Genomic DNA, 12,954 nt, shown 5'->3' on the forward strand with positions numbered 1-12,954 from the left:
TGACTTGGTTACAGACCAGCTTATATCTATCATATCTATCCATGTCACCCATTAATTTATATGTATCTCATGCATTTTTCTTCTCTGCCATATGTCTCATTAGCTCATCTGACATCCATTTAGGCCTAAACCTTGAACAATATTTCTTAGTTGGTATGTAAAGCCTAGTAGCTTCCAAGATAAATTCTTTGAATGCTTCCCATTTTGAATTTACTATTGGTAACATCATCAGTTGGTCCCACTGTATAGAATTTAAATACTGTCTCAGACCACCATAGTCGCCTTTACAAAAGCAAAAACCTTCCCTTTACCCCTGATGGTAGTTACCTCTTTGAGTAAATCCCACTTCAGCACACTGTGATCACTGCCACCTAGTGGTTCCTTTATTTGCAGATTCTTAATGCATGAAGAATCACTACTGATAATCAGATCAAGAGTATTACTCCCTCTAGTTGCCTCTCGGACATGCTGATGTAGAAAACAGTCATTCAATAAATCAACAAAAGCCTTGCTAGTGTGTGAGTGACCAACCCACAAATTTCAGTCAATATCTGGGAAATTAAAATCCCCATTATATTGACTCTCTGACTTACTGGCCCACTCTATTTCCCTGTACAGTTTCTTATTATACTCATCAGAGTCAATCGGCCTGTAACACACTCCTACTCTCAATTTTTATCTTCCAATGCTCATGTCACACCAAACTGACTCGACACTGCACTGTCCAGCGATGTCGACTGGCTTCACTTCCTTGGATTTTATGTGTTTCTTAACTAATAGCATAACTCCCTCCTCCCTTCCTATCCTGTATAATCTTCCTGAACACATTGTACTCCCCAAATTCCAGTTCTGCATTCCTTATATCTGTGTGACACCACATCTCTGATATCCCAACAGTATCTTCCTTTGATGTTCTGAGCAATACCTCAAATTCATCAAATTTATTTACCATACTCCTAGCCTTGGTGTACATGCAAGTATACCTGCATTTGTTCTTATCCTTAGTTACTCTAACACAGTCCATTTATTTACTTGTTCCATGGTGACTCCCAGCAGTCTCTGAAATACCCTGCATCTTGTTTTCCAGGCTGCTGCTCATTCCAATAGAAGCAGTGTAAGAATCACTTTCACCTCTTCCAGTGGCTACTGTTAATCTATTAGTCCTTGTATCCCCCCAAGCTAGCAGTTTTCTGACCCACCTTACACTGCCTCAATAGCATCAGCAAATATTCTTGCACCCTTTCTATTTAAGTGCATGATTAGATATCTTTGCTCCAAAATCTGTATAATTATGGTAAGAATATTTACCAATAAATCCACAAAAGCCTTGCTAGTGTGAGTAGTCAGTAATATTAAAATGGTATTTTAATATTTGGATTAGTGCTGGGATCTCTGCTCTATCGTATGCAGCTGTAATATCAAAGAATATGACATCTGATTGTTCCCTATCTTTCCGTGCTTGCTGGATACAAAATAGTACATCCATCAAGTTGGTATTAATGGACCTGCTCTTAATTACTGTGTGCAAGTAGGGAGATCTGTGTGAAAAACAGTGCCCTGCAGTGATAGATTGTGATTTCTTTAAAGCTTCAAGTAAGAGACCAGCTGATGGCAGTCTCTGTGACCAAGTCAAAAGTCGAAGCATTTAGTGGCTATCCATGCTGCTACATTTTTATATCATCTTAACATAGCATGTGCTGCTGTTGGATGGATGGTAGCTTTTCTTTGACAAGGATTTGGTTGTAGATGTGAAGCAGAAAGTTAACAATATAGGTGCTGTAAATTTTGAGAATGAACAGGGGATGGCCATTGGAGCCAACCACTGCTTTCTGGGGGAGGGGGGGGGGGTCATTTATCACACCAGTAAAATTTTCCCTTATTATGGTAATGTTTTATAAATTGGAAAATTTGGACTGCCTACGTTCTGATATGTTCATTGTTGCTGTACAGGGGTTAATGAAAGATTGATTTAGCCCACTTGATTTGTACTTTTCTGAAACATTTGTTTTTGGATTGTCTTTGAGAGTTTGATGAGGTTTAATACTACTTCCTTGTGTGCTATTTTTCTTTTCTCTTCTGTCAATTCATTAATTGATACATCATCCTGATGTGCTGTCCAACACACAGCAGATGGGATTGTGATCAAACTGGAATCTAAAAGTTGGTGAATTGATGAGATGGAATGAGACTGTGAAATAGTAGGGCTAAGAAGCATTCTACCATGTCAGTGTGCAGACTAATTGTGTTAGCCGTAAGGGTACAATCATTGTGGGTGGTGACATCTTTACCAGTATCTTCTTTTCTTGGGATGCTAGGCAAGAGTTTAGTAGCTATCCGCATTTACAGTTCTGTCCTTGTCTTTTCTGCGTGGCCTTGCAGTACCTAAACAAGATTGATATTGGGCAAATTAACATTGCACCTGTTGGAAAACATAATGTTGCTATCCGTTTAAAGTTGAAATACGTTTTCAGCATAAAGTGCAAAGACAACAACAAAAAAATACAGTTTTTTTTTTAATGAAAAGTCAAAACACCAAATAGGATACTATAACAATGACTGTCTTTTCCCATAATTTTTGGTAAAATACATTCTTCCTGTAGGTGTAACAGTTATGCTAGACCCTTGTTTAAGAAAATGCTACCGAATTTGGAAGTGGCAAAGAAATATGATCTCTGTTATTTGTTATTTTGTTTTTTAGGAGCATTAGCAACTAAGGCCATATTGCTCCGGGATATGCGGTGGTCATTCCCTGACCTTTCCACATCCTCCATATTTGGTGGTGATGGGCTCGAACCCCGGTCTAATCAAGAAGCGTGTGCTATGCACTGCTGCTCCTTCCCACCAATAGCCTCAGCTGCTGATGCGCCAATAAAACACAAACAAACAAACAATCCTTCCCACCTGGCCACGGAGGCGCCTAAATCTGATGTGATGAAAGTAATGGCATCTGATATATTGCTGGAATTATGCTTAATATTTCACTTAGAAACCTTCATCTGTGTTAAATATGTCAAAATGTATACCAGATTCCAAATATGAATAAATTACATCAGAGTCCAACTCTACAAATTTTTATGAGGTGAAGAACAACAAATATGAGAATGCAGGGATAGACAGTAGCTGCAGGCCAGGTTCCAGCAGCAGGAAAATTGCTGGTAAACCATCATATAGGAAACAGCAAGTTTAAATAAATGAAAATTCTGCTCTTTGCTGCAAAGAAAATTTGTTCATGTATCTTAATTTTTAAGGTGAAGGACAGAAAGGGGAATGCAAGGATAAACAATTCGATAAATAAATGCACTATACTATATTTTTTGTCATAATTTAAACTAGTTTATACTTTAACAATATATTTAACTGACCATACATTTCAGAGGGCTTTGGATGTTGCATTTTACATACTGCAAATTAGTATCACACCTACATTTGATAAATAAATAAACATCATTCTACAGGTAGCATCAGATTCACAGTTTAGGATGTCTTTTAATGGTATTGCTAAGTGAATGTCTCAAAAGTTGTAAATCACAGTGCTTTTAAAAGTAGCCCATTGAATATATTATCACACCATTCAGAACAAAATGAGGACACTTATTTGGTAGTTGCAAATTGTTGAATTTGGCAAACAAATTTTAATTGTGATACAAATAGAACTGTAGGTGATTATTTTGTGTACATGTGATGCACGAAGAGTAAGAAAATTGAGCATAAAAAGCATGTTTCAAAATATGAATTCATACTCTGGAAGGAATTAAATCAAGTAACTCATCAGCTTCTTAGGGGAGGGGGCATGGGCTCCATCATTCTCCTGAATGATGGAGCCTATGCCCATGCTGTAGGGAGGAATCACCTAGGGTAGAAAGTTCTATTCCCACAGGAAATTATGATCTGAAGGATTTAATTATTATAGAAATGAGGAAGGAATATATTGTGTAATAAAGGATGGGTAGAATAGGACCAGGATATATCTGTCAAGGGAAAATTTAAGGGCACAAAAGGTTATGTGCAGGTGTTTATGAAATTAAACGTGGCAGTCTGGAGCCTCACAGATAAAAGCACAGTCATAAATAATTTGTTGTTTCAGTATTGGAAAAGACCTGAATTTGGAAACAGCTGGAATTTTAATGATTTTTTTTTTTTTTTTTTTTTTTTTTTCCCCCACACCATGGCCGCATTCAACATACTGAGGATGATTGCAATCCCCTCCCAAAACTTATGTTTTTTTTATCCAGCAAAACAAGCAGATTAACCATAGATTGCATGCAGTTCCTTCATAGTTATGAAGTCATTTGAGAGGCCGTGAGTTAGAACACTGTGAAAGTGTCTGGAATTTTGCCCCAGCATGATAGGAAGAAGGTTATAGTATTAGCCTTTTCAGTCAATTCCAGGCTGTATCATTAAATATTTGTTCAGTGACTTCTGGTAATTACATATTCATTTGAAATATTCCAGATTTTCCACATAATAGAACAAACTAATAATAGGGGTGCATTTAATGAAGTACAGGTAACCCTTGTATAACAATATAGTTAGGTTCCTAAAAAATCTCATGTAGTGCGAAACCATGTTATACGGGAGTACAAACCAGTACAAAAATGAGATCACATTCCAAAAGCTAACAAAAGTGCATCAATTTTTATAACTATCGGAAACTTAATTTATATTAAACATAGTAATAACTGAACAAATGTCTTACAAATTGTGATATATATATATATATATATCAGATAATGTTGTTTATTTTAATTTTCTTCCTCTTCATTGCTGCAAAGCACGATCAAATGAGAATGTTTTCTTTGTTGCAGAATATCTTCACCTTCTGAACTTTCTTCTGCTCTCTTTAAAAAATCAGTATTCTGGGATCTTTTGCTTGATAAGTCTTTGTAACTTGCATGGTATGGAGCTAAGCATTTTTGAAGCTCCCTTTTGAACTTTGTGTTCCTTTCGGTTGAAGGATCTGCATTCAAAAAATAAGATTCTAATTGCTTGGCTAAGTGTTCCCGTATGCATTTTAGTGTAAAATTTGGAACTTCAGAATTTTCATCTGTGCTATCATTCTCTGAATTGATTTGGTTTACCTCCAATGCCATTTCCACTAAATTCGCTTTGCCAACTTCTTTTGCTATCAGTAATTCTTGAAGATGTTCAGTAGTCATATCATCAAAACCTTCCCCTCCTTCCGACTTAGTAAGTTCTATTATCACACTGATTCTGTTTTCTGCCGGTTCGACCATATTTCCTGAATGAACTGACACTGCCATAAATTTTTATAACATGCACATGTTGATGGTTTTACTTCTTTAAGCGATAAAGCTATGATTCTATTACAGTCCACATTTGAAAAATTTTTACATACCTCTATCACTTCAATAGATTTGGAATTAAATTTTTCCAAAATCCATTGTAACGATTTTCTGATGTAATGAGTTTTAAAGGTAGATATAATGTCTTGATCTAATGGCTGAATTAAAGTTGTATTAGGTGGCAGGAACATTACTTCAACATTTTGGATGATTTAAATTTTTTGGATGGCCTGGCGTGTTATCTAATAGTAATAAAACTTAAAAATCTAGATTTTTCTGCTTTAAATAGTTTTCCACTGGCACAAAAAAAATTTAGAAACCATTCTTCAAATATATCCACAGTTAGCCAAATTATGCCTAAGTTCCTTAGGCATAATTTAGGGCCGGAATTTAATTCACAACAAAGAAATTATTCCAGTACGATTCTTAAGAACAAAGTTTAGTAATATATACCCAGAAAGTTTGTAAACGATCAAATAAAAACCAAAATAACCTTACAAAACCTTCACGCATTACATGCTTCGAACTGAAGATTTTTTATGGTCTCAAACAAGCACAAGTTCAATAGCACAGAAACTAATGCAAGGATTTCCCAATCCTTTTTTTTTTTTTTTTTTTTCTCCATAGCGACTAGCAAGTCAACAGCAGAGATTCACAAAAAATAATGGAAATGTTGAAAAATTACATCCAACATTATAGGAGGGTTTTCTCCACACAAAAGCTCAAAAATAAAGTACCGTCTTGTGCGAGGATTCCTGCAATTTATCAATCGTGTTAGAGTGTTAGAAGCACCGCATTGTAGGAGGGTTGCCTGTATTAGTTAATACAATAAATGCCAAAATTAATGATAGCTTTGACAATATGAAATATACATTATATGTATTGCTGTTTATTATTATGATCTTTAATCATATTAAATTATCAGAGTTATAGCAATGATTACTATTGCTCTATAACCAGATGTGTACACACACATGCACAAGCATGAAAATCAAAAACCCAAGGCACATTATGGCCATCTGTGGCCTTTATGGCATCTCCAATCTTCCTAGGCATACTTTCTACCAACATCTGTTAGCTGTTGGCTGGAATTCACCTCCATTCCACCCAAAGCTGCTAAAGCATATTGGATTACACTATATGTTATCCATAGTATAATGCAATGCACAGAATTGTCCCACAGGTCATCATTAGGGTTGAGGTCAGGGCTCTAAGCTAGCCAGTCCACCTTTTCTTTGTCAGTGTCCACAGATCGATCCTATGTGATACTTCCTATCAACTGTCATGATCATACTGACAGAGGCCTTCTAGAGTACTGCAACACTGGAGTTAGTGCATAATTCTCTAAAGATCCAAATAGGTCATGCAATTCATGGTTTAAGTCACTACCACGAACAGCCCAAGTTTAGATGCCTGACAAACAGCCCATACCATCAGACTGCCTGTACCAAATTTTGTGGTCAAGATAATACATTGAAGCGATCTGCAGGAAATCTCCATCCCCAATCATGTCTATCAGAAAGAAACATATAATGAGATTTATTACTCCACTAGCACCTTTTGCCACTGTTCTAAATTTCGTGAATATCAAGAACACCAATCACTCCAAATTCCATTTTGCATAGCTATCCATGACACTGGGCTTATCTGCAGTTCTCTAGAGGTAGTTGACATATGACATATTCTTGTGGCCTCTTGGACTTGCTCTGATTTCTGTAGATGATAATGCATGAAGCACCAGCTACCTTCTAGGGTTCATTGAACATAAGTTTGAGGTTAGGTCATCCAGACCTTTTGTTTAAGAATCATCTATAGTCTTCCCTATTTAAATAACATCTACCATTGGATTTGGTCTGTTTCAGATAAGTCACAGTTGTGCACACCTAGAGGTTACATAAGGGTCACCAACTACCATCCCACAGTGAAAGTTAGCAAGTTGCAATCCATGACCTATTCTGGCCTCTAATGCACTGCTGCTGATGCTGTACAGACAAACCAGAAGATTTATACCATGGATATCTGAGCCGACAATGCATTATAACAATGTTATTTGCACATTGTTATAAACATTTCAAATGTGGAAGAACCTCAGTGCATGATGAAGAAATCTCGGGATGCCCAGCGACTGCTGTAATAGAAGAGAGTGTTGCAAAAATTGAGGCATTAATCCTGGAAGGTCGCTGTATTACCATCAAAGAACTAGCCACAGAGCTCCAAATATGTTTAGGGTTTGTGGAGAATGTCATCCATCAATGATTGCATATGAGTAAAGTATTGCTAGATGGGTTCCAAGACTTCTGACCCATTACCAGAAGGAATGGGCACAGTGTGCACAGGAAATGTTGTTTTTCTCTGCTGGTCACCATGGATGAAACTTGGATCCATCACTATGATACCAAAACTAAAGACATGTCAAAACAATGGAAGCATGTAGAATTCCCCCCCCCTCTAAAAAAATAAATAATAAAAAAAAAAGGGCAAAAGTGTAACCAAGTGTAGCAAAGGTAATGTTGTCGTCTTTTTTTTTTTTTTTTTTTTTGGATCAGCATAGTGTAATACTAACCTTTCAAAAATGCTGTCCTGCGATGGCAAAGTATTATCCCAAACTTCTCATAAAGCTGTGTGCTACTATAAAAGAAAAAAGATGGGGAAAGCTGTCAAAAGGTGTGCTCCTGCTCCACGATAATGCTCCTCTGAATTCCTCACATGTCCCATTGGATGATAGGACATGTAGTGAAGTGTGCCCATCAATGTGGATTGGAAATACTGCCACATTATTCCCACAATCTTGTACCCTTGGAGTCCTTCCTCTTTTCTGTCCCGAAGTCCTTTTGTCACGCAAAACACTTTGCTGCTGATGATGAGGTGATTTCTGCTGCTGAGTCATGGTTTGAAGAACAGTCAGCCTACAAAAATGGCCTGCAGAAGTGTATTGAGAGGTGATAAAAATGTGTCATTTTCTCTAGTGACTATGTTGAAAAAGTGTAATACATGGTATTCGTTTCAACCTTCCATCACAACTAGTTCTGGGTGAATATAGATTTTTTTTTTTTTTAAACTTCCCCTTGTATACTTCAAAAGCATAAATTTTCTCTGGTGGCTAGATAGAAAAATCAAAAAGGTTCTGATTTTCTGTTATTCTTAAGAGTTGATAGGTATGAATAGATATCACATTTTTATTTCAGTCCTTCTGTTGTCCAACTTTATGAAAATTAAAATTTAATATAGGAAGAACGTGAGGAACACCGCAAGAGAGATGAGGATGAAAGTGATAAGGATGATGATGAATCAGATGATGACGATGAAGATGATGACAAAAAAGAAAAAGGTATATTTATTTTACACTTATGTTCTCTAATTTAAACTTAAAATCTAAATTGGGAAAAAAGTGATATATAGGATGTTCATAAAAGATTGGAAGGATTTTCAGTCAATTCTTTATGTCATATGACAGAAAGAAATTAGTATAATTTAGTAGGATGTAGCAACCTCAAAAGTTTTCTAGCAGCTTGAATTTATTTTTCATTTTCAATCCAGGCAACACAGTAGTGTAAAGTGAAAATGGCAACGTTGCAGGCTAAAATGGAATGTGTCAAATAGTATATTGAAATAAAACTGGTTACTTAAACCCAAAGAAATTTTGTCATGCACTGCAGGAGGGTATTCCATCCAAGAACAGCATTACATCCATAGCCAGAAGTGTTCAACACAGGAATGGTTCTGGTGATCCAGACATTAGTTACAATGGGGTAAATCAAGTACTAATACAATGATAGAAATAATGCAATGAAATAATGTAATCTTTGTTTCACTGTTAGTGCTTGTGTAAGAGTGAAACATTTCTATTCTATATAGTCTCAGTCAATCAAGAGGGCATCTAGATAATTGTGACTATTGTGCAGAGCTGTCCATAAAGTTTTATACAGGCAGCTACAACTGTTTGCCCACGAGGGTCAAACAGTTGTACTTGTGTAGGCCCTGCAACCAGAACCAAATTGGTGATGACCAAAAGTTTCAGCAACATGCTCAGTTCTGTGACTTCTGTGTGGGGGGAACTGATATAATGTTTGCATTTTGGATTCCGAAAAACCTGATGTGGTCCTTATTCTCCAATGCAAAAGCCCTAAAAAGTTTATTGTAAAAATACATAATTTGAAAATAAGTAAATTTATTCTTTAAAGAGTATTTTTTTTTTAGTTTTTAATACATATATACATTAGGTACTACTGTGCAGAACTGGTCCTAAGATTATCAAATCCAGGTTCGTCTCTACTTTCTTGAAGAAAGTCTGAAGTTAAAGTTGCACAACTTTTTTTTTTTTTTTTTTAATTTCTTTGTACACTTGTTTGAGGCAGGTTAGCTCTCTATTAATACTTTTGCAGACTGTAGAACTTCATTTAGCATTTCAGTCATTATTCTCTAGTGCCTTTAAAGCCACCCTTGATTTGATTTAAAGAATCTGCAAGAAATTTGACTATAAAAGGCTTTGTGGGGGGGGGGTTCATACTATGTTCATTGTCTTCATCTGCCTCTTCTCCGAGTTTCTTATACATTTCTATTAGCTCAACATTTGTCAGTTCAACTGAATGATACTTAATTCTTCTACATCTGAAGCATTCATTTCCAAGTCCAAACTCAAACCCATTTTTGTAGCTTCCCAAATGATTTGCTCTTCAGTTTCTTCAGAATTCTGTCAACCAAATACAAACTGTGGGCACAGTTTTCTCCAACAGCAGTTCATTATTGTTGGTTCATTTCTTTCCAGCCATTGTCAATATTTTTGCTTCTAATATATTGTATCCTTTCCAAACATTTTTCAGGGTTACAATTTCATCTGTACTGGTAGCTGCTACAGTTTGGCTAATTGTGCAACGTAAATAGAAGCATTTGAAGGTTGCAGTTGCCGTTTGCTCCATAGGGCTTACAATACCGAGATCCTAGTAATTTTTTTCTGGAATTTTGTCATTTTTTTTCTGTCCATTGAAATGCCAGTATTGATACAAAAAATAATGGTTTTCCAGTACTAATTTTAAAAAAAAATAATTGTTTATAATTTAATCACATAAAGGTTATAAAATCACCTTTATGTGATTATGAAGTCATTATCTCTACTATCAAATGTTCGATAAATCATCGATAGGACACCATGCAACATTGCAACCTGTCCACAATTCTCGGACAATTTCATGCCTGACTGTATCATAACTCCTAAGTCCTGTTCCTCCACTACTGACTTTATTTCAGCTCCACCAAGTGTATAAGTTATTTTGGGGTTGCTGTTCCCCAGGTGTAAAACCTTGCATTTTGCTGAATTAAAGCATAGCTGCCACTTTTCTGACCATCCAGGAAGTCTGTCTAGGTCACTCTGAAGAAGCTCTGCTTGGCGGCGATTATTAACTACTCCAATGATCTTTACATCATCTGCAAGTTTAGACCTCATGCCCTCCATCCCTTCATAGATGTCATATAAGATAATCAAAAACAACAGTGGTCCCAGTACTGATCCTTGGGGAACCCCACTTCTTACATTAACCCAATCTGAGGAATAACCATTTATCACAACCCTCTGCCTGGTGCCCTCAAGCCATCGTGCTATCTATCTAAGAATTTTCCATATGATTCCAGCCTACTCCAACTTATAAAATAACCACTCATGTGGGACTGAGTCAAATGCTTTGCTGAAATCCAAATAAACCATGTCGAAATTATTCCCTAAATCCAGCTCACGAGTGACTTGTCAAAATGGCTAACCAGATTTGTTAAACAGAATTCCATTTCCATCTAAATGATCCTGAATTCCACCCTTGATCATTGCTTCCGTGATTTTCCCTACTACTAAAGTTAGACTGGCCGGTCGGTAAACACTCCTAGAATTGCCTTTATGTTCCAATTTACACCAATCCAATGGAATCTCTCCTGTCCATTGATGCTCTCATAACTAGCCTTAATGGTTCAATGCACTCACTTGCCACCTCCTTTAAGATTATAGGGTATATGCCACCAACCACAGGACCCTTACTCGCCTGTAGGTGCGAAATAATAATAATAAGTTCTCATTAAATAAACATTTGAAATTTCAACATCATTAATTACATTTTTTTCAACTTCACTTCCATAATATCTCATTGACACAAAGAGGTTTTTTTATGTAAATATCGATGCAAAGTAACTGTTGAATTCATCTGCAACTTCAGCTATATTATCTAATACTATCCCACGTCCATTACATAAGGATCCAATCTGATTTGTCCTTCTGTTCTTTGCATTTATATATATGAAGAATTCCTTAACTGCACTCTTTGCTCTCTTTATTCCTGATCCCCACTCTTTGCTCTCTCCCATACTCAGTAAAGATACTATAGTGAAAATTATACTTCGCTTAATAAAAAGTCTTTCTCCTTCAGAAAATGATGAACATAATTCAACCACGGAAGACCAACATGGAACAGAACATCAGTGTGCTGCAAATTCTTTCCAAAATAAGAAATTGCCTGACTCCAATGAGATTTTAAAAGATGAACTTGAGTCGGAAATTAATGAAATACTTTTAACTATTCTTGCTAAAAAAGTTCAAAGCCTAGAAAATATGATCTGAGATCGTCTATGATTATCACAGTACAATAGTGCCAGAATAAAATTCGAAAGGGCGTTTTCCTGCCACTAATCAAATATGCACCAAAATTAGATCCATTTTAAACAATCATACTATTGATTGCTTATGTTTCTTAAAAGCTCACTTTATTCGGACAGGTAATGTGGATGCTTAAACATAACTAAACTTTGCAGTAACAATATGTATTTTTTTGTATTTTAATGATTTTTTTTCAGAATATTTATTATTGCAATAAAAGTTTATTTAAAACATGAATTCAAGCAATTATAGTACTTGTTTTTTTCCTTACTTTATTGCACCTAATTGTCATCAAAATGTATTGAGAAAAACATTTGTTTTTGAAATACCAGTATTAAGATTTTGACCAGTATTGTAAGCCCTAGTCCATAGATTGCACTAAGCTGGTGGTATTGGGAGGCAAGAATACCACTTTTAATTTGGATTAGTCAGTTAATGTTATAAGATGACCTGACACATTATCAAGGAGCAATAAAACTTTAAATGCCAACTCATTCTCCCTGCATTATTTTTTGGTAGCTGGAACAAAGTGATTTACAAACTACTCATGGAACTGCAGATATAACCCATTCTTTTTTATTAGAACTGCAGATAACCAGTGTCACCTTGTCAGCACTCCTGAAAGCCAGTCGGGTTTTCAGAGTTGTAAGCTACACGTGGCTTTAGTTTAGTCTCCCAAAGCATACCCACCAAGTAGCGGGAGTAGACAATCCTTTGAAATTTTGAATCCTGTAATTTTTGTGTCCTCGTTTGCAATAAAAGTCCGTGACAGCATCTTTTTCCAGAAATGACCAGTCTAATCAATATTGAAAATTTGACAAGAACATTAGCCTTCCTCTTCAGTAATTTTTAATAATGTCACTGGTGACATTATTAAATCATAAGCCTAAGGCTTATGATGCACCAGCAAAAAAAAAAAATAATAATAATAATAATAATAATAGTTGTAATTACCATTTGGTCCATATATTTCAGTAATCTGGTGAAATTGGGAGGCAAGAATACCACTTTTACATTTGG

General features: G+C 35.9%; 1 protein-coding gene across 4 annotated transcripts in view; it reads left to right on the forward strand.

Annotated features, from left to right (window-relative positions):
- The window catches only part of LOC150081594 (cell division cycle and apoptosis regulator protein 1-like), a 550,339-nt gene that overhangs the window by 458,082 nt on the left and 79,303 nt on the right, over nt 1-12,954 (forward strand). For all 4 annotated transcript variants that reach the window (XM_090380560.1, XM_090380561.1, XM_090380562.1 and 1 more), the window contains one exon: nt 8,532-8,631. In XM_090380560.1, the coding sequence (XP_090236686.1) occupies nt 8,532-8,631 (100 nt within the window). The remainder of the gene's footprint in view (nt 1-8,531; nt 8,632-12,954) is intronic.

The sequence above is a fragment of the Mastigoproctus giganteus genome, chromosome 8, assembly GCF_048544385.1.
Source record: "Mastigoproctus giganteus isolate SK-2022 chromosome 8, ASM4854438v1, whole genome shotgun sequence".
NCBI lineage: Eukaryota > Metazoa > Arthropoda > Arachnida > Uropygi > Thelyphonidae > Mastigoproctus > Mastigoproctus giganteus.